This window comes from Onychomys torridus, chromosome 14, assembly GCF_903995425.1.
Source record: "Onychomys torridus chromosome 14, mOncTor1.1, whole genome shotgun sequence".
Classification (NCBI taxonomy): Eukaryota; Metazoa; Chordata; class Mammalia; order Rodentia; family Cricetidae; genus Onychomys; species Onychomys torridus.
The window spans coordinates 69,695,081-69,715,401 of NC_050456.1; the positions used below are offsets into that span (position 1 = coordinate 69,695,081).

The 20,321-nt window shown below is 53.3% G+C and overlaps 2 protein-coding genes across 3 annotated transcripts in view; one reads left to right on the forward strand and one right to left on the reverse strand.

The window, feature by feature from the left end:
- The first annotated feature begins 1,546 nt into the window (after positions 1-1,546).
- Chga (chromogranin A) lies at positions 1,547-13,400 on the forward strand. The gene is made up of 8 exons (XM_036206345.1): positions 1,547-1,741; positions 2,444-2,490; positions 4,786-4,879; positions 5,634-5,702; positions 8,159-8,290; positions 9,854-10,255; positions 10,762-11,228; positions 12,925-13,400. Exons 1-8 carry the CDS (start codon positions 1,696-1,698, stop codon positions 13,006-13,008), a joined length of 1,341 nt encoding a protein of 446 aa, XP_036062238.1. The 5' UTR covers positions 1,547-1,695; the 3' UTR covers positions 13,009-13,400.
- A 3,290-nt stretch (positions 13,401-16,690) lies between these two features.
- The window catches only part of Itpk1 (inositol-tetrakisphosphate 1-kinase), a 141,042-nt gene continuing 137,411 nt past the window's right edge, over positions 16,691-20,321 (reverse strand). For both annotated transcript variants that reach the window (XM_036205994.1, XM_036205995.1), the window contains one exon: positions 16,691-18,510. In XM_036205994.1, the coding sequence (XP_036061887.1) occupies positions 18,152-18,510 (359 nt within the window). In that variant the 3' untranslated portion in view covers positions 16,691-18,151. The remainder of the gene's footprint in view (positions 18,511-20,321) is intronic.

Consider the following 20,321-nt stretch of genomic DNA (forward strand, 5'->3'; position numbering starts at 1 on the left):
TGCTCATTGCCTGTCTCTTCAGTTTAGCAAAGCTCCAAGAAGGCAGAATTCTGACCTTCCTTCCAGGCATTGAACATAGAGCACATTGTAGGCGCTCAATGAGTGTTTGATGGGTAACAAAACATCTCTGGCTCAGTTCCAAATGACCCCAGTAGAACTAATGAAAAAGAGTCCCTGCTTGGCCAGGCAGTGGTGGGGCACTCCTTTAATCCCAGCATGTGGGAGGCAGAGGCAGGTGTTTGAGTTCGAGGCCAGCCTGCTTTACAAAGCAAGTTCCAGGACAGCCAGCACTGCACAGAGAAAGCCTATTTTGATGTGTTTGTTTGTTTGTTTGTTTATTTGTTTGTTTGTTTGGGGGTTTTTTTTTGAGCTGAGAATCGAACCCCCAGGCCTTGCACTTCCTTGGCAAGTGCTCTACCACTGAGCTAAATCCCCAACCCTGAGAAACCCTTTTTTGAATAACAAAAACAAGAGTCCATGCTCATAATGAGCCCCTGCCAAGCCACTGAGCCAGTGGGGGAGGACTGGCAGCAACCCACACTCTAGCATCATCACCCAAAATCTCAGGAAGGAGGCCGCCTTGTCCACACAGGAAGACCCAAAGACTTGCCTCTCCTGCCCTGCTGTGGACGTGCTGTGTGACTCAGGCCATGGGACTATCCATTTCTGAGTCTCAATTTCCTCTTCTGGGACATGAGATTGGCTTTTGCTCTCTTTGTCTAAAACCAACAGATATCTACGCTTGCATCCCAAATATCCAGGTTTTAAGAACATTTAAGAAGCGGCAAGGCTGGCTGGAAACAGAGGTGTCCCTGGAGTACTGGACTAGGATGGACCACTTCCGTTTTAGTTTGATGGTGCAAACTGCCTCCCACTGCCGCCTCATTTGCCTCTCGAGAGCTGTGAGCCCCAAGACCCACCTAGATGTGGGCTGAACTTTCAATCCATACATCGGACAAGCGTGAAATCACTGGCTGTCAATGAGGAACTCTCAGCACTGTGAAAGCAGTGACCACTAACCAGTAACAAATAACAAATAAATACATACACACAGTGACAGAATGTGAGGCACAAAACTGGGTTGCGAGAGAGGCCTCCCTCACTCAGGCGGGGGTCAGGAGGCTTCAGTGAGACTCGCTGGATATTCCAGGGAGTTCTGAAATGTGAGCATGCCTCCAGTCAGTGAAATCAAGAGAAAAGTACGCTAAGTAGAGGAGAACTCAGCAGTCTGGAGAGGTACAGGAACCTGGGTGAATAGGGGAGGAATGCGGAGTTCAGAGACAGGAGTGACTTGTCCACGGGTACACAGCAAGTTGACAGGTGGAGGTTCAGCTGGGCCCCTCCGGAAGCCGGGGACTCTTCACTGCCACCAGCTAGGAGCAGGGTGGAGGCAGCCTGAAGTGAGGCTGGAGGTGGAGCGGGACCCGAAGGTGGGAAAAGGGCGCAGGGGGCGGTCCTATGACGTAATTTCCTGGGTGTGTGCGTGTGCTGTGTGCGTGTGCGTGTGCGCGTGTGTGTTTGTGTGTGTGTGTATGTGTGTATAAAAGAGGGCATAGCGTTGCTGCTGCTACTGCTGCCGCCACCGCCGCCACCGCCGCTCCCGCAGTGCTCCCGCTGGGGCAGAGCTCGAGTGGACAGATCATAGAGCCACTCCCGCCATCCTCCTGCCGCAGTTCCTGCACCACCCAGCTCGCCATGCGCTCCGCCGCGATCCTGGCGCTTCTGCTGTGCGCCGGGCAAGGTGAGCGGCTCTGGGCTCGGCAGCGGGGTCCCCTCTCCTGCCCCAGGTCCCTAGCAGAGCCCTAGGATTCAGCACCACGGACAGCACCCAGACCTCACGTTAGCGTCTCCCACCACACCCGGAGGGGCTATGGAGCCTGACCCAACCCCGCGGGGCAGCTCCCTCTTTCCCCCCCACCCCCCCGTCACCCACCCACCCCCACGCATCATCCACGGTGCCGGGCTCTGCGCCGACCAAGGTCACTGGGGGAGATAGGGGACTGCTGCTGTCTCCCCAACCCCTCTCCCAGCCCTTCCACCCTCCAGTTTGCCCTTGATCTCTTCCCTCACCCCAGCTCTTCGCCACCACTTCTGGGGTTTCTTTGCTTGCCTGCCTCTGTTCCTACCTGCCCGAGACCCACTACACTCTGGTCTTGTTCACATTGAACTTGATTTCAGCTCTGCACGTACCCTCCTCCCGTGGGGAAGGGTTGAGGCTCTTCAGTGTAGCCTCTGAGGGCCAACCCCTGGGGCAGCATGGGAGGAAAGCAGGAATCAGTGCTGTGGACTTATTTGGGTTTGGGTGGGGATCGGTTTGAGGGAGAGCACTGGGGGAGCGAGTGCCCCTCCCCGCCCCATAGGGAAGGACTGTGTTTCCCTGGAGGCAGAGAAATAACCCCAGTTAGTAGTCTCATTCTCTCTGTCTCTGTCTCCCTCTTTCCAGTCTTTGCCCTCCCTGTGAACAGTCCTATGACAAAAGGGGACACTAAGGTAAGAAGGAATGCTGGGGTACCCTGGGAGAGGGAGGCTGGGCACCTCCTGGCCAGTCCTTGGGCAGCTGCAAGGAGGGAGTCTGGCCTAGAGCCAAAGCCAGCTCTGCAGCAGCTGAGCTGTGGACAGCTTACACAAGCAGGGCATCAAAGATCTCTGGCTTCCCCTGCTGTCCAGCTGCAGTGACTTCCCAGGAGCCCTGTCTCTCCTGCTGGGACCTGGGACCAGGGGCACTGGTCTGAACCAGGACCGTAGCTTCTCCTGTCCTAAGTGTCCAGAGACCTGCCTGGCTCTGCCCTCCCCCTGCCACCCCCCTCTACCACCCCTCTCTATCTCTCCCCTCCCCCTCTGTCCCCCCACTCTGTCTCCCCTCTCTGTCTCCTCACTCTATCTCTCCCCTCTGCCTCCCACCTCTGCCCAGGGCTTCCTCTGGCAGTGAAAAACAAGTCATACCAAATCCTTGGACTCTGTTCCTACCAGAACCAGGGCTGTTCTCCCAGGATCTGGATGTCTCCATCGGAGCATCAGAGAGTTCTCTTCTCCATGCTCTGAAGGCTGTCTTCTGTGAGGGGCCGCAGTTAAACACCAAAGGCACCAGATGCTCACCGTTTATTTGTCCAGTTGTATTTTCTTGCTTGTTTGTTGTCAACTGTGCATGGGCCAGCATTTCACTTTTAGCACTCACTCTAGCTGAGCAGCCTTGGAAAATCCAACTTCTCCAAGTGCCGCTTTATCCTGATGAAGAAAGAGTAGAATTCATGGGTGAAGCCACAGGCACCTAGTAGGCCCTCAGTGTTTTCCTAGAGCCTTCCTTTTTATCTCCCCATCATTCTTTTCTCTTCCCTTTCTTTCTTTCTTTTTTTTCTTTTTTCTTTTTTCTTTTTTTTTCTTTTTCTTTTTTTTTTTTTTTTTTTTTTTTTTTTTTTTTTTTTTTTGAGACAGGGTCTCTCTATGTAGCCCTGACTGTCCTGGGACTCATTATGCAGGCTGGCCTCAAACTGAGAAAGATCCACTTGCCTCTGCCTCCTGAGGGCTGGGATTAAAGATATGCACCACAATGCCCAGCTTCCCAGCATTCTTGAGATCCCTACTCAGCTCCTGTCTCCTGGTGTCTGCCCTCAAAGGATGATGGTTGTCTGGTATTCTCCATGCAAAGTCTGGTGTTGGGGAGAAAGGGTACATGCTCCTAGGAGCTGCTTGCCAGATCTGCTTCCACCACCATAGTATGTATGGTAGCAGGGATCAGAGGCATCAGCAGTTGGGATGACCTGCATGTTCCCTTGGAGATTGTTTTGACTACACACCCTGACAGCCTTTGCTACTTTGTTATCTTGGAACCATGGGTTGAATGTCTCCACATCCCATAGACACAGCCTCCCTCACCTTCGCTCCTGCCAGTGTTGCCTGACTCACGTCTGGCACCTCCTGCTCCTCCACCCAGCTGCAGGCTGTCGAAACGGGTCTGATGTTGTGAGTTCCCCCGTGAGCGTGTGTGGCACTTCATCCTGGATGGAGTGTTTTCCATTGGGTGTGCATTCTCATCCTTGCTTTACACATGAGGAAGCCGAGGCTCAGAGAGGCTAAGCCACTTGCTCAAGATCACACAGCTAGCATACCACCCAACAGTGAACACGTCTTCAAAGGTCAGCTCTCTGCCAGGTGCCTTGCTACCTGCTGCACCTCACCAGGCTAGATAAGATATTCAGAGATGTGTCTTGGTCTGGAGTGAGCATTGAGATGTCACTAGTTGGCATCCCACATCCAGCTGGGAGTTCTTCCCATAGAACAGTGTGGAGCCACACCGTGTGGCTGCTGAATGGGAGGTGGTCCTGTTTCTGGCAAGTTCGAGTCCATGTGGGTCTGTGTTCTTCACTGGACAGCCTGGGGGACATCTTAGAGGAGCTGATCCTTTGGAATCTGCTGGTCCCCAAGAGGTCCTCTTAGGTCTCAGAGGCAGCACCATCCTTAGAAAACTACTCTAAGAGCGAGAAGTTGGAGGGCACATACTCCTACTCCCTGCCCTTTCTTAGCAGTGGTCCCCTTGAGGCACCTACTGGTATGCTCATGTGATTGGTTTGGCCCATAGTGTGTGTGTGTGTGTTTGTGTGTGTGTGTGTGTGCGCGTGCGCACGCGCACACATTCTGTTTCTATAGCTCTATGAGGTCTGGTTAAGGCCCCGGGGCCTCTTGCAAACAACATAAATGCTCTTCTGCCCTCCTGGGAAAGTTGCCCTGGCACCTCGGGGCCCGAGCTCCATGTTTGTACCAGCCACAGCCTGCTTTACTGTCTCCCAGGTGATGAAGTGTGTTGTGGAGGTCATCTCTGACTCGCTGTCCAAACCCAGCCCCATGCCTGTCAGCCCTGAGTGTCTGGAGACCCTCCAAGGAGGTAGGAGCTGGAGGTTGGAGGAGGGACTGGGAGGCCAGGATGGGAGTGGGTGGTTCTTGACAGGACTAACCATCTCACCCGGAAGTTGTCCCAATGCCCTCGTCTGTGCTGGAATCTGGGGAGCACACATGAAGAGGTGACAGCTCCTGGAACTGACCCTGAAGCATGTCAGCTCTCAGAGGCAACATATGGCGGTTAGCCAGAAGCCTGGGCAGAATGAAGGAGCTGGAACAGCAAGCCACAGACTAGGCACCCTGTGGACCAGGGTTCTGGGTGCTGTGTTTCCAGGGTTTAGAATCCCACTGACATCGGTAGCCATTCTCTGGATCTGGGATGAATAAGAGGGTGTTATGTGGGCCTGAGAAGGACCACATCTTTTCAAGCTGATAGTCCAGTTTGTCTAGCCCATGATAGAACTGATGATGGACAGGTAGGAAATGAGGAAGGATGTCAGGAGGAACAGACAGGGCAGGCAGCACGGAGGTGGGAAGTATATAGACACTCACCTGAGCCTGAGGTCCGCAGCCCCTTCCTTGGAGACTGGGCAGAGTCAGCAGATGACCTGCTGCAGCAGGGAGGTGGTTGACATCTTGGAAATGAGGAATTCCAGTGTTCTACCAAGGTGCAGGCTTGCCACTGCCTCCTGGTGCTGAGTTTCCAGAATAAATGCTTGAGCTCAGCTGAAAATGTCCATGTTACTCTCTCCCAGGGCTGTCCTCTGGAAGCCACCAGTAACTGTGATCTCTCCCTTCAGATGAGAGGGTCCTCTCCATTCTGAGACACCAGAATTTGCTGAAGGAACTCCAAGACCTGGCTCTCCAAGGTATTTCAGCACCACACACAATTCTGGGGGAAAAGCTATCAAGAGAGCAGGAGAGAACCTGGGTGGAAGCTGATCATACTCAGGTGCTCAGTTCCAGAGCAGAAAGATGGGATCCTCATGTCACTTGACTCTACTGTCCAGACTGTTAAAGAGATCAAGGCCCAGAGAGGCTGAGCGATTTCCCCAAGGTCACACAGTGAGTAGACCTTGTTAAGAGCAGAGACAATTTTGCTGACACTCCTCAGCCTCTTCTGGAGGGCAGTCATCCAGGGAGGCCATGAGGATTCTTCTTTGCAGACCCAGAAGACATCACACAGAGAGAGAAGACTCTGGCTTCCTTGTGGCTCTTTGCTTCATGCTTGCCTGTAAACACAGAGCAGACTTACAGTGTGTCTTGGGCTGAGAGGTGACTTTTCCCAGACCCTTTTCAGACAGGGGTTTGAGGCCCAGGGCTCACAGCATTGAGGGTGTGCAAGCTGGCCAGCGGGCCACGATGGAAGCTCTGGTCACATCACCACCCCCAGTCCCTTCTCATTTAAGGGAGGGTGAAGCACCGACCTGGAGACCTGGAGGGCCTGGGCTCCAGCTCTGCTTCTGCCCCGGCTGCCTCCTGAGGACAGCAGCCATGCTTGTGGGGTGGGACCTCAGTGCCTTGTGCATGAATCTGTCACCTTTGCTCATCTCAAACCAAGGTCACCCTGAGGCCTTTGGGGCAGCGTGAACTGTGTGTGAAGATGGAGAGGGATTTGGGCAAAAAATGAGCAAAAATTAACCCTAGGGCTGGCGGTGGTGGCGCACGCCTTTAATCCCAGCACTCGGGAGGCAGAGCCAGGCAGATCTCTGTGAGTTCGAGGCCAGCCTGGTCCAGGATAGTCAGGATTACACAGAAAAACCCTGTCTCAAAACAAACAAACAAACAAACAAACAAACAACAACAAAATTAACCCTTGCAACCCTCCTTCCCTGAGGTAGCTTTCCCTTTTTCTCTTGCTGGTCTGTTTTGGCAATAAACACCAACCTCCATGTTTTATTTTTTTGAGACAGGGTCTCATGTAGCCCAGGCTGGCTTGAAACTTACTGGATAACTGAGGCTGCTCTTGAACTTCAGATCCTCCAGTCCTCCCCTACCAGAGTGCTGGAATTCCAGGTGTGGGCTACCACACGGTTTTATGTGGTGCTGCAGATGGAACCTAGCACTTCATGCATGCTAAGCCAACACTTCACCAACCAAACCGCCCCAGCTCCAGAACCCATGCCTAGCACACAGGGGATGGTGGCTGGGGCTGGGGAAGTTATAATCAATTTTGTCCTTCCCATCTGTGTTTTTGTTTTGAAACGGGGTCTCATTGAGTAGGTCACACTGCCCTTGACCCTGTCCTGCCTCAGCCTTAGGAGGGCTGGGCTTGCAAGCATGTGCCACCACACCCACCATACCTGGTCTATGCTCAAGGCACTGTGGTCCTACCCATGAAGCATGGCCACTTTCCCTAGGAGGTAGCTAGGGTTGAAAGAGGGGTGGAACTCAGGTTGTTACAGGTCTCCAGGATAGTGCCTTTTAAAAAACATTAGGGGGAGGGGGAAATAAAAATATAAAAATAAAATAAAACACATTAGATATTTAATGATAAATTTAAAATTAAGTATTGGATGGATATTCCATTTAAATAATCATTCCAATAGAGACTATTAGAGAGGAATGTGCCCTACTCTACAGCCTTACACATATGCATCTACTAATACACAGCATCTGTGCACATCTGTGGTTTTCCATTATGAGGGCACTGGGTGCGTCTTCAGCCATTATGGTCCATCACTCCATTCCCTCTTGGGTTCTGTATACTATCCTTGCACAGGGACCTCTGCCTTAACATCTACCATGAGTCTGTTTATAGATGAGCATCTGAACCTTGGGGAGCCCACGTTGCCGAAGGTCACAGAGCCATGGGCATGGCCAGGGGAGGCCTGGAGCCCACTGTAGCCTGCATTGACCCTACAGCTACAGAGCTGTGTCCTGATGCAGACACAGCTACAGGATTCTCACGGTGGCAGCAGTAGCAGCAGCAGGAGCTATGTAGGCAAAGGGACTCTGGGCCATGGAGTAGGTACAGGCCTGGGCTCAATGGCAAGCATAGCACCCACCTTCTCTGGGGTCCAAACTTGGGGCTCCAGAGAAGTGGGGTTTATTGAATAAAGAGCACCTGCTGCCTTGGGGAACCTTCTGTTCCATTTGGGCCCTTATTGCTCTCCAAGGTATAAGAAGAGCTTTCTCTCCTTTCCCGTTGGAAACACCGACTCAGAGGGGTCATGTGGCCTAATGGGCTCCAGCTGAGAGCCTGTACCCTCAGCCTCTCTCTAAGAACACAAGCTGTTCACAGTGGTGAGGTAGGCCTACAGTGTCATGGACAGATGTGTCAGGGCTTGGCCACATGGGACCTTCCCTTGTCCCCTCCCACCAGGTGCCAAGGAGCGGGCCCAGCAGCAGCCCAAGCAGCAGGCGGAGCAGCAGCCGAAGCAGCAACAGAGCAGCTTCGAGGATGAGCTCTCAGAAGTGTTTGAGAACCAGAGCCCTGAGGCCAGGCACGGAGGAGGTAGGTGTGGCCAGTTAGAAGAGGGGCCTGCAAGGGGAACAGTGGTCCCCAGGGGGCGCTGCATCTTCAGAGCAGGAAGGCGGCTACCATTCCCTTCCCTTCACAGGTGGGGAACCGCCGCCCAGAAGATTAAGTCCCTTGCACAGGGTTCCTACCATAACTGGGAATTTGGACCTGGCTCTGTCTTATCCAAAGCCCTTGAATTGTTACCACACCAGTCCCCTGCTCCAGAGGCAGCAACAACCCTGGGCCAACCTCATGGCTCCTGTCACATAGCCCTGTCTCCTGCTCCTGTCTTTCTGGGATTAAGTACCACCTTAGTTGAAGGTGTGGAAGGAGGGTCCAGAGGAGCAGGTTCTAAATACGAAATGACCTGGGTCACTGGCCCTGAAGCTAGAGGTCATCCTCGGGCGGTGTCACCCAGCTGCCCATCCTGTACATGCGACAAACTGCAGAACTGGGATTTTTTGTCCAAAGTGGACAGAAAGGCCAGTTCCCAGCAGATGGTCCATGGGCATCCTCTGGGCCAAATAGGGACATATACAGGTGTGTCGGGCACCCCCACATCAGCTGCATTGTCACCCTGGTGGCAGCTTGTCATGCTCCACAGACTCCCACATGCCGCTCCCATGGGAACGAGTATCTTGATCACTGTGGTGCTGTGAGAAGGGAAGTGTGTGTGTGTGTGTGTGTGTGTGTGTGTGTGCAGGAATTTGAGCAATGACATGTATCCTGGCTTTCTGAACATCGTCTTCAATTCTGTGGTCCAGGTGCCCTGAAGCCCTGGCGACAGGCAGACAGTAGCATGTCCCTGGTGGTGCTCTGTTCAGCAGCCAAACAAACAGGAGGGATTTTTACTCTTAAAACCTGTCTGAAAGCCAACATCTTTTAGGGATGGAGAGATGGTTCAGTGGTTAAGAGCACTGGCTGCTCTTCCAAAGGACCCAGGTTCAATTCCGAGCACCCACAGGGCAGCTCACAGGTGTCTGTAATTCCAGTTCCAGGGGATCTGACACTTTCACACCAAGACACATAAAATAAGAAGAAATAAGATTAAATATATATATATATATATATATATATATATATATATATTAATTGTTATATATATAATATATTATTATATAATATATAACATCTTTCAGTGGAGCCTTGGAAGTACTACTTACACAGTGCTCAAGACATTCAGGGACTACTTCACACACAGAAAGGCTCAGTGGGGTCTGCCCCAAATCACACAACAGTCTAGCCACTCTCCTAAGTTACAGTAGTTCAGGTCTCTATCTTCTGGGGTCATTTCAAATTATGTTAATTTTATTTGGGGCTCCATTTTTGTCTTCAAAATGACACCCTGTTTTGAGGATCAGAATTAAAGATGCCCAGTTCAAATGGTCTCATATCAAGCTCCAAAATGAAATGTGAAATATGAAAAGGGTGACCTCAATCCTTCTCCTAGGGTGGGCTTCCTGGAAGCCAAGATATACGATGACAGACTTGAAGTTGGCCTCAGGCGTCCCTGAGGGCAGCTGGGTCCTCAGCTTGACTGTCCTTTTGTGTTCACAGACACGGTAGCAGAAGCTCCCTCTAAGGAAGCTGTGGAGAAGAGAGAGGATTCTGATGAGGTGCAACAGGGTGGCTCTGAGGGAACCACCGAGGGACCTCGGCCTCAGGCCCTTCCAGAACCTGGGCAGAAGTCCTCCATGATGGGGAACAGTCAGACCCCTGGGGAGGATGCAGCTACCAATACCCAGCCTCCAGCCAGCCTCCTCAACCAGGAGCATATGGACCCACAGGCCACGGGGGACAGTGAAAGAGGCCTGAGTGCCCAGCAGCAAGCTGGAAAAACCAAGCAAGAGGAGGAAAAGGAGGAGGAAGAGGAGGCTAGAGAGAAGGCTGGGCCTGAAGAGGTCCCCACTGAGGCATCCAGCTCCCAACCCGAATACGAGGAGACGCAGAAAGATGAGGGTATGTATGCCGACAGGACCTTAAGTGATGTGTCTGGGAGAGGGGTAGCCTTATGCCACCTCCATAACAATCCTGAAAGATGGGTGTCATCTCCACCATCCGGGGAAACAACAGGCTCAGAGAGGTCATATAATTTGCCTAAGGCTACACAGCTAATTGGTAACCAAAGCTGTGATGCCAACTCCAGTTTTTCTGTCTTCCAAACCGAGCAACAATCACCCTTCTGTACCTGGGAGGGATGAGGGGTTTCAGGGAGATGCTTGGAGAATGCAGAGAAGACAGGGTGAGGTTCAGTCAGGGACTCTGTCAACTCACTTCTTGGAGCTTTGGGAGGATCTAGCAAAGCACAGTATGAAGATTGCTCTGTGCTCTGGGTGTGGCTGCTGTGGAGGGGCTGGCTGGACCCTGAATGGTGAGCTTGGCCTTAGAGGTGGCTGCAAAGAGGATCCTGGGGAGTGGCAGCCCTTCCTCACTTAACTTCCTGTTCTTACCACCACCTGCTCCAGGTCAGTCGGAGTCTCAGGAAGTGGATGGAGGTGGAAAGACCGAGGCTTCTGAAGCTCCGTTACCCAAGGGGAAGGGGGAGCTGGAGCACTCTCAGCAGGAGGAAGACAAGGAAGATTTGATGGCAGGGCCCCCGCAAGGTCTCTTCCCAGGCGGGAAGAGCCCGGAGCTGGAGCATAAGCAGGAGGAAGAAGAAGAGGAGAATCTGTCCAGAGACTGGGAGGGCAAGCGATGGAACAGGATGGACCAGCTGGCCAAGGAGCTGACAGCAGAGAAGCGGCTGGAGGGGGAGGATGACCCTGACCGCTCCATGAAGCTCCCTTTCCGGGCCCGGGCCTATGGCTTCAGAGACCCCGGGCCTCAGCTACGGCGGGGCTGGAGGCCATCTTCCAGAGAAGATAGTGTGGAGGCCCGAGGCGACTTTGAAGAAAAGAAGGAGGAGGAAGGCAGCGCCAACCGTAGAGCAGAGGTCAGTATAGCCAAGGGCAGCTGTGCCCAGCAGCCCCTCCCTCACCGGGGGGACATGGTTTCCCTTAGCTGGAGCCTGGAGGAGTACTCAGATGGGCTTGGGATAGGGGACACTGGGCCATTGCCTCTGCTGGTGTGTGAGCACGACTTGGGAGTGATGGGAGTGAGGCATGGTGCTTTGGATGGAGAGCTTGACAAGACTAGCTTGGGGCCTCTCAGGGCACCTGTAGCCCTGGGAACTGAGAAGGAATGCTAAGGGACAGTCTGGTTGGTGGCCATGTCCTCCCAGTTCCCAAACAACACAGTTGTACCTACTCCTGGGTTCAAACTCACATATAACCCACAATGGCGTAGCAGGGGCAGGGCTAGCTGAACCTTGGTAAGTAGGCAGGGAGGCATGGAGGCGCTGGCAGACTTGGTTCCACCTGGTCCTGGCTGTGTGACCTTGGGCAGGTCATTGTCCCTCTCTGAGTCTCATTAGTTTCCCCATTTTTGAAATGGGAGTATGGAGTCTCTCTAATTCACCTCATTACAACCAGAACATGATCTTCAAAACCTGGATCTACACAAGGCCACTTGGGCAGCTGCAAGGGTGGTGTGAGGATACAGGGACACCACTCCACAGGACGTGAGAGCTGGGGTTCTCGGCAGGCAGGATGCCTCCTGAGCTGGAGGAGGCCTTGATGGACCTGACTAAGCCAGTGCTCTGGAGGGAATTGGGGTTCCATAGGAAGCATGCTCTACCCACAGCCCTGACCTCAAGGCTCTTTCCCACCCACATGGAAGCCTTCTTTAGGTCCTGCCCATCTTCCGACCTGGAGCAGGGTTCTGTTGACATCTGAGAGCAATAGGCTCCTTTTAGGAGTGGGCACTGGCAGGGAGAGCCATTCTTGGAGGTGGGGGAAGGGTGAAATGAACTGCACTGTGCTCCTTGTCCGCAGCTCTGGTCCCAGAACAAGATGGTCAGTTTTAAGGACCCCTTTACCCACCTATAAGAGCTTCTTACTCATGAACAAAGGGATCCTGTAGTGAAGGAGCAGGGACCCCAGGTCTTATAGACAGGGTGAGGTGGGGGATAGTCTTGTTAGAAACTTCAGCAACTCAGAACTCATACTCCATGGGCTGCTCTAAGATAGAAGGATCTGGAGTCCCTATTTCCAGGGCAGCCGCTGTCAGTATCCTTGGGACATTGCCTCGGCAGGGCAGTAAAACTGAGATTTAGTGGCTCAGATGAGGGTCTCCTGCTTCTCTGCCCATCCTGACCAGAGCATGGAATATTCTAGGGTCAGGACCAAGTGTCAGAACCCAGCCCCGGGGCAGGTCCATAGTGATGTTGCTCTGACCATTGGTCCAGCAGGTTCAGAGGCTGTAGGAGACAGATCAAGCCAGACTGGCTGCACCCCGGGAACCAGCACTGGTATCCAGGCTGAGGCAGGGTCCTAAGAGGAAGCATATACCCGTAGGATTAAATGGGAGTTGGATAACAGGCCACGAGGGCCTTGGACATAATGGTCCCCAGAGCATCCCAGCATTGCTGGATGGCATCATTTTGCCTGTGATGTGGACGAATCCCCTGGGGCTCAGAGGCACTTGTCTGAGACTAGCTACTAACAAACAGCAGGGGCAATCTGGCAGACTGTGCCATTGACGATTCCAACGCAGGCCAGCCCCGAGTGACCCTGTCTGTTCCCTCCTAGGACCAGGAGCTAGAGAGCCTGTCAGCCATCGAGGCAGAGCTGGAGAAGGTGGCTCACCAGCTGCAGGCATTGCGGCGGGGCTGAGGCGCTGGCTGGTGGGGCCAGCCATGGCTTCCAGGCACCCCGTGACCCTGGTCCCATGACTTCCAGGCACCCCGTGACCCTGGTCCCATGGCTTGAATGCTGCTCCTAACAGGGAGGCTGCCTCTAGCCACCAGAGCCCAGGTTGTCCTCTTGCCCTTCACTCCCTCTAGTTCTCAGCCCCTGGCCTGGACACTTCCGCAGGACAGCCCTGACTGTCAACACAGATTCCTTCTCCGAACACAGGCAGCTTTCTAGAAGTTTCTCTTCTACCTTATCCACGGGGCACAATGGCAATAACTTCTGACCTTTGGGTGAAAGCCAAGAACCCCCCCGACTAAAATATTCCAGATAAAATTTATTGAAGGAAGAATAAACCTGCTTTGGGCTCTTTCTTTTTCTTTATTTTTCTTTCCTGCTCCACTCAGAGTTGGATAGGACTGGGTAGTTTCTATGCTGGGCTGGGTGTGTGTTTTTTGGGGGGGGGGCTCCTTTCTGGGTCATTTACTGGGCAAGTGACTTTGTATCACTGAGCCCCAGTTTCATCTGTAGATGAAGGTGCTGAAATGCCCAGAACAGGGTGTGGGGATGCCCATCACCACAGGGCATCCACCACCTGTGCCAGCTTATCATCCCTGAGCTGGGCACAGTTTCTGCTGAGACTATCCTTTTGGACTGTCCCCTAGTTACCTTGGCACTGGGTGGAGGTTGACAGGCCCCAGGATAATACCGTCCACTGGCCATAGGCACCAGATCAATGCTGGACTCCCCACCATGGCTTGTGTGGTCCTCATGTGCCCACGACCACAGGCATGGGACCATGGGGTGTCTGAGGTATGGGGCAGGAAGAGTTTACTAGAAAATAACAGGTCTTAGGGACAGTTTTGAGAATAGGGATACAGAGGCAGGGAAGAAGAAATGGCACATTGAAGTCACAGGTAGAGCTGGCACACCAAACGTTTAAGCATGGGAATTTTATAAGTGATGCCATCAGGCCAGGCTGGGGTGTGGTGCTAGACTCATGGGTGCTGGCTACTACCAGGGTCAATCATTCAGTCACTCATCAAACATTTGTATGTGGCCAAAACCTGGGATGAAACGCTGCCTTCGGAAACCACTGTCTCACTGGGTAAGTTAGATCCTCCTACAGCCAATGCGGACTGATTGTTGGGCTTGTTCGACGCTCTGCTGGCTTTGAATTCAGACGGGAACTTAGCTCTTCATGTTCTCCGCCTGTGCACCCTGACTGAGAGCCATCTGGTGAGGGACTTCCAGGTGGTGATGATGAACACACAGGGACTGGGCTCCGCCTTAGCAGTCTGCCTGGGTGAGGTTCTCCTGCTGGGAGAAGCAAGAGCATGTGCCTTGTGACTGAGGAGCAGGGACATCACTGCTACCCCAGACAGAGCCAACTCCAGAGTTCCAGCTGGTATTTGAGAGCCGGGTCCCAACAGTCCAAAGTCCCTCAGCCCACCCATTCACTACCTAGAGTGCTTGGCCAGCCTTTCTGGCCCTCCCAGAGCCTCAGTTTCCCAATATGGAATATTTCTTTCTACTGAATTGTGGTAAGGCCTGGCTGTGTCAGACGGCAGTCGAAAAACTCCTTCAGCAGTGGAAGACTTGGGAGGACAGAGGTGAAAGGTCTTAGCCTGAATGTTTCAAATGAGGCCTAGCTTCTCACTGCTACTGCAGCCTGCATCTGAGGCTGAGGCAGGCCCTGCATGAGGCCACTGCTGAGACATGGTTTTCTTCGGGGTTAGACACCTCCTAATAGTTACGGCATTACACAAATTCCCACTAGGCTACCAGAGACCCAAAACATCTACCACCAGGACTAAGTGGCGACAGAACCCAGGGACCAGAGGACCCCATTCCAAAGATGAGTCACCTGCATTGTCATATCACAAGAAGCAAAGACAGAGCCGGGCAGGAGCCAATGGACAGAGTGTGGCTTTGTAGATAGGACAGGTCCAAGTGCATTTGGTGTACAGATGTCTACAAGATACACAGCGGGGAAGGGTGCAAGGTGGGGGTGGGCAAGCAGGAGCCATCACAAAGCTCAGGCATGGACACTACTTAGCTCCTCAGGGAGCACAACTCTGTATAAAGCCTGGGTAAGCTCTCCATGCAGGGAGCCTCAGGGAAATATCACCTCATATGTCCTGCAGGGGCCCCTCCACGATGCCAAGCCCCATTAGGCCCAGGAATCATTTCTAAAAAAGACTGATGTTGGGGAGGTACCTCCCAGTCCCAGGCAAAGGGAAGAGGACCCAAGTCAGCCCTTCTCTGCAGAGCACTGGAAAGGGTCATTCCCCAGAGTATGCTGCCTCTGGCCTGGCAGAGAAAAGGGGTTGGGTTCTGGACCCCAGAAATCCCCACAGAGGGCCATGGCTCCTGTTCACCCATGCTGGAGGAGGCAGGCTCTTTTAGACCAGCTTGAGGGCTCTGGAGGGACAGGGGCCATATCAAGTTGGGGTGGGGAATGCTGTTGGGGTCCCACTGGTTAAGTGGCTGATTTATAGGGAATATTAAAAGGCAGACAACCCCTCCCAGGACATCAGCAAGGCCATCCAGTGGCTTTATAGTCAGCAACCAGTATGAATCTCTAGACAAGAGCCAGCCTTCAGGTCAGAATGGCAATGTCCTTTTGTCTCTGAATGCCTGTTCAGCAGACACTATTTATCCCAGCCATTAAAATCTCAACTTCTTGCTGTGGCCTTAAAAAGATGTGTGTGTGTGTGTGTGTGTGTGTGTGTGTGTGTGTGAGAGAGAGAGAGAGAGAGAGAGAGAGAGAGAGAGAGAGAGAGAGAGAGAGAGCAACTGTAAATGCTCAGAGTCCAAAAGAGGGTTGGGGTGTCTGCTGCTTCCATTACTCTCTGCCCATCCTTTAAGGTAGGGTCTTCCTGAACCTGGGCTCATATTTCCTTGTCTAGGCTGGAAGCCAGCCAGCCCTAGTGGTCCCCGTCTCTATCCCTATACTCCTTGAGCTGGAGTTTGAGGAAAGCACTGTCTACCTGGCTTGTTATATAGATAGGTACCAGGCTCTGAACTCCAGTAGCCATGATGGCATGGCAAACATTCTCAACCACTGTGCCATCTCCTCAATGTCCCCATCTGCCTACTGGGCTTTTGACTTGCCGTGGAACCTTCTTAGCAGCTTCAGAGGGATGCTCACTCAGAGCGGTGTCTCCTCCATTGATGGGGCTCATGGGGATAGCCCCCTAAATAAGTGAGGGTTCAGTGGGTCCAATTCTGCAGGCTAGCCTACCCATGGTGCAAGGCAAATCTAGATAGATACTTCTGTGACACCAGCAATGACCTAGACCCAGAGCAGACCCTACTCATCTCCCTTGGGGAAGACAGACCCCAGCAGCTAGTGCTTTGCAGTGTCATGTTTGTGAAAGTCACATTTCTGTATCATTAAAGTATCTGCATGCATGTGGCCAGAGGTCCCTGTTCCCGTTTCTACTCCTGGAAAAGCAAACCACCCCCAACACCTGTGGAAATGGTGCATCACCAGGAGGTAGTTACCCTGGCAGTATGACGACCCTGGGGAGAAAGGAGCTCTAGGGAACCGGATACTGCCTGCACCCTGCCTGCTCACAAGGCAGAGACTGGAAATTCTATTCTGAAAGGCCAATGGTGCCTTATCAAACATCTTTAATGACTGTGACCACGTATGAGATGTAGTTTGATCTCAGTAGTTTATTCTGGAGACAAAGCAGTGCGAGAGCTGGCCACACTTCCCACCTCCCGAATTCAGGGGCAGGCCTGGGAAGGCGACATACAGACATCATCAGGTTCAACACTCAGGTCCTGTAAACGTGGTTAGTCCTGGGGTTCTGTTTCCAAGAAAGCCAACCAGCCCCTCCTTGCCCAAAGGATGCCCCACCGTGGTCCCACTTAGTAGCCTCCCTAGGGCTGCTGGGTGCTTCTTCCAGTGTCCTCCATCTTCTGGGACCTAAGGACAATCCAAAGGCCTGGTTCTCTTTGCAAAGTGAGCGGATATCTTAAGACACAAGATCACCCTTGAGGGTCCTGGGCTGCTCACCCAGGGTTCCACAGGTGTCCTTTCCTGTGGGCTTTGGGATCAGTGAGTAGTCTGCCAGCTGCTGTGGGGACAGAGCGAGTCTGAGGTGAGGCACAGCTCCCTTGGGGGCTTGCCTAGGGCTCGGTGCAAGGGACTTGCCATGAACACTGCGCTGGGCCTGGCTGTACCAGGAGGGGCTGGTGTGTGTACAGGAGCAGCCCTATTGGCAGCCTCCTCTCACCTGAAAGGAGGGACCCAGATGATGGCACAGAGAAGCAGGCATCCTTGTGGGCTAGAACACTAGGTCAGCTCTTCAGTTCTGTCTCAGGAGCTACCCCGAAGACTCATGGAATGATTTGTTCAAAGTCCCAGCACAAATCCTGGGTCCTGACAGACTCCTGGGCTCCTAGCCAGGCGAGCTCCCTCCTGGGTCCCAGTGAGCAATAGACAGGGTGGAGAGGATGGTGGCCTGGTCTATTCCACGGAGCCACTGAAGACTGGCAATAGCTAAGGGGCTTTGGCTCCGCCCACAGGAAGCTTCTTTCCCCTTCCCACAACCCAGAGCCCCAGCACAGAGCTCCCAACGGGTCAACTGCCAGCTTTGGAGGAGACCACATCTGGGGAAAGAGGGACGGTGAGGTCTGGGTGTGGGCAGAGGTGGAGAGGGGAGGAACAGGGAAAACGTTCATCCTTTTGCCTGTTCAGCTGCAATAGCCTGGCCAGACACGGGCCTCCTTCCGGGGTGCCCAGAAGCCTGGCCCACAGCAGCCATGAAGACAGACAGACATGCACACATACACTTGCATGACAACCACACACACACATGCACACACCCCACTTCACATTCAGACCTAGTGTTCAGAACACAAGCGTGTGTAAACTCAGTGAGGAGATCTGCACAGCAGGAGTTAGGCGGCATCCTCAAGGCTGGACCACTGGTGTTCTGCTCCGTCTCCCCCCATCATTCCGATCATAACATCAGAAAATCAGGTAAAAAATTAAAACAGAGAAGCATCAGATCACCGGGAATTCTTAGTAGTGTTCCCGTTGGGAGGTGCTGGCCCAGTGGGTGTGTTCCACGCTCTGCGCCGCCCCTCTGGGTCCTGGGCTCTGTGGCTACTGTGAGGAGGCCTTGGTGGCCAGGGAGGCCACGCAGTGCTGCTGGAAGCTGGGGGACACACCGGTGGTGCAGCCAAGTCTCTGATGCGGCAGCTTGGCAGAGCCACCGGCACCCAGGTTGCCTGCTTCGGTCTCAATCTTCCAGGGCGTGTCCTGGCCCTTCATGCTGCTGCAGCAGCCAGGGCTGGCACCGCACGTCCGCTCACCAGCCAGGCTACCCGCCTGGTCCGCCAGAAGCCTGTTGTGCCTCAGCGGGGCCACCTCCTCCGTGGCAGCTCCGCCTGTGCTCTGGCCTTGCAGGACCGTGGCAATGTGGTTCAGAAGGTCGGTAAAGAACTCGCTCACACCCTCATAGCCTGGAGATGGAGAGACAGGAAGGTAGTGGGTATCAGCCCGGGAATATGAGGGGAGAAAGAAGCAGAAATAGTGGGGCTCTTGGGATTTGGGGAGGCACTTCCAGTATCGAAGGATGGTGGGAGTCCCAGAGTCTGGTGCTCATGGTCCACAGGGCTGGCCCTAGACTGTTGTCTGTTCCCTGAGTGTGTGAAGTCCCACAGCTCCAGCTGATAAAGATGAATCTTGTTTTTGTTGGGCACTGCCCTGGCTCACCCACTGCTATAGTTTGGGTAAGTAGTGTGCCTTCCAAAGTCCATGTGTTAAAAGTCTGTCCTCAGCTCAAGGAGCTGCTAGGAGGGGTGGAAGAGCCTGCCAAGAGAGCATCCAGTCATTTCAGACACGCCTTCTCTCCCATCGGGTAACCGGTATCCTCTGCCAGTGATTCCTCATAATGTCTGCCCTGTCAAAGGCTCAAATCAATGGGGTGACATCATCATCACAGACTGAAACCCTTCAAAACTCAAATAACCCAAGTAACTTTTCCTCTTTAAGCTGGTCATCTTGGGTATTTTGTTACAGTAACAGAAAACTGAGGAACGTAACCATCCAACTCTGACAGGATGTACAGTCAGAGATGGCCATGCCAAAGTGTATTCCTCATACGCTTACTGACAAACTGAGTCTGACCTCAGACCTGGGTTCTGGCCACTGTAAGCTGTCTTGAGGTTCAGGTTTCTTGTCTACACAGCAACAGGGGAGCAGCTCCCACAGTGTGAGCACCACAGGAGGGCTAGACACGGGTGGGTCTGACCCAGCGGCCACAGGCCCCACCAAATCTATTCCCTCTCACCCTCAAACACCTTCAGGGATGCTATCTGTGCCCCAGGTTCTGAGGATCAGCACCTATGAACAGACTGCCAAGGCCACCATCTCTGGCATAAAAATTTACGTTAACCACCTGGGAGAAGAACACACTTTCACACACGCATTCACGCATGCGTGCACACTGCAGGTGCAAATGCCAGCAGAGTTCTCAGGAATTACCCAGCAGGTTTCAGAGTCAGGGTGAGGATTTGTGGACTCCCAAGAAACTACTTCCAAAGAGATGTGAGGCGAGACCTCTCATCTGCTCGGAATGATGTGCCTAGGTTAGGACTGGTACCACACTACTGGTTCAAGCTGAGGCAGCACTGTGTGGGGGCCAGGCCACTGGGCTACCTTGTATTATGTGGCAAACCACCCTGTGGTTTTGAGGATGCCTGAGGCAAGGGTGCTCATGGTAAAGCTAACGAAGTGTCTGGCAAGCAGCATACCCCGGCAAACGTCAACACCATCTTCACTACTCTGTCTCCAGGATACATGTGGAGATGAGGGATTGCCAACCACAATGGGGAAGATGACGATGCCACCATGCCGGTGTTCCTAGGGTGTCAAAAGTGCCAACCACTGGGCTGTGAGCCTCATGATCCTTGGCTCACTACCCATGTTCCTCAGTCCATCTTACAGGGGCCTTGAGGGCTCTGCAAGGCCCCAGGTCACAGAGCTCCTACATGGCAGAACTGTGATAGACCCAGATCCTCTGATCTTGTCTGTTTTTCAATACCTAGTACTGAGAGGCCCCACTGCGGGACCCAATATCCTGCGAGCCCTAGGAATGAGGGTGAAGGGCAGATGTGAGTCTAGGTATGATGCAGGGAGAGGGAGTACCAGGACCTAGTCCGGTTGCTAAGAAACCAAAGAGGCTACTCCCTAGTAACCACTCTGCTTTTGCTCCCAGATGAGGCCCAGGGGACCAGGTAGACCAGATCAGAGAGCGAGGGAAAACTTCCCA

Bases quoted from the DNA above. Each gene is read 5' to 3' on its own strand.
- Chga (XM_036206345.1), top strand. From the start codon at position 1,696: ATGCGCTCCGCCGCGATCCTGGCGCTTCTGCTGTGCGCCGGGCAAG. The intron at 1,742-2,443 runs GTGAGCGGCTCT...CCCTCTTTCCAG, and splicing joins TCTGCTGTGCGCCGGGCAAG to TCTTTGCCCTCCCTGTGAAC. The intron at 4,880-5,633 runs GTAGGAGCTGGA...CTCTCCCTTCAG, and splicing joins TCTGGAGACCCTCCAAGGAG to ATGAGAGGGTCCTCTCCATT.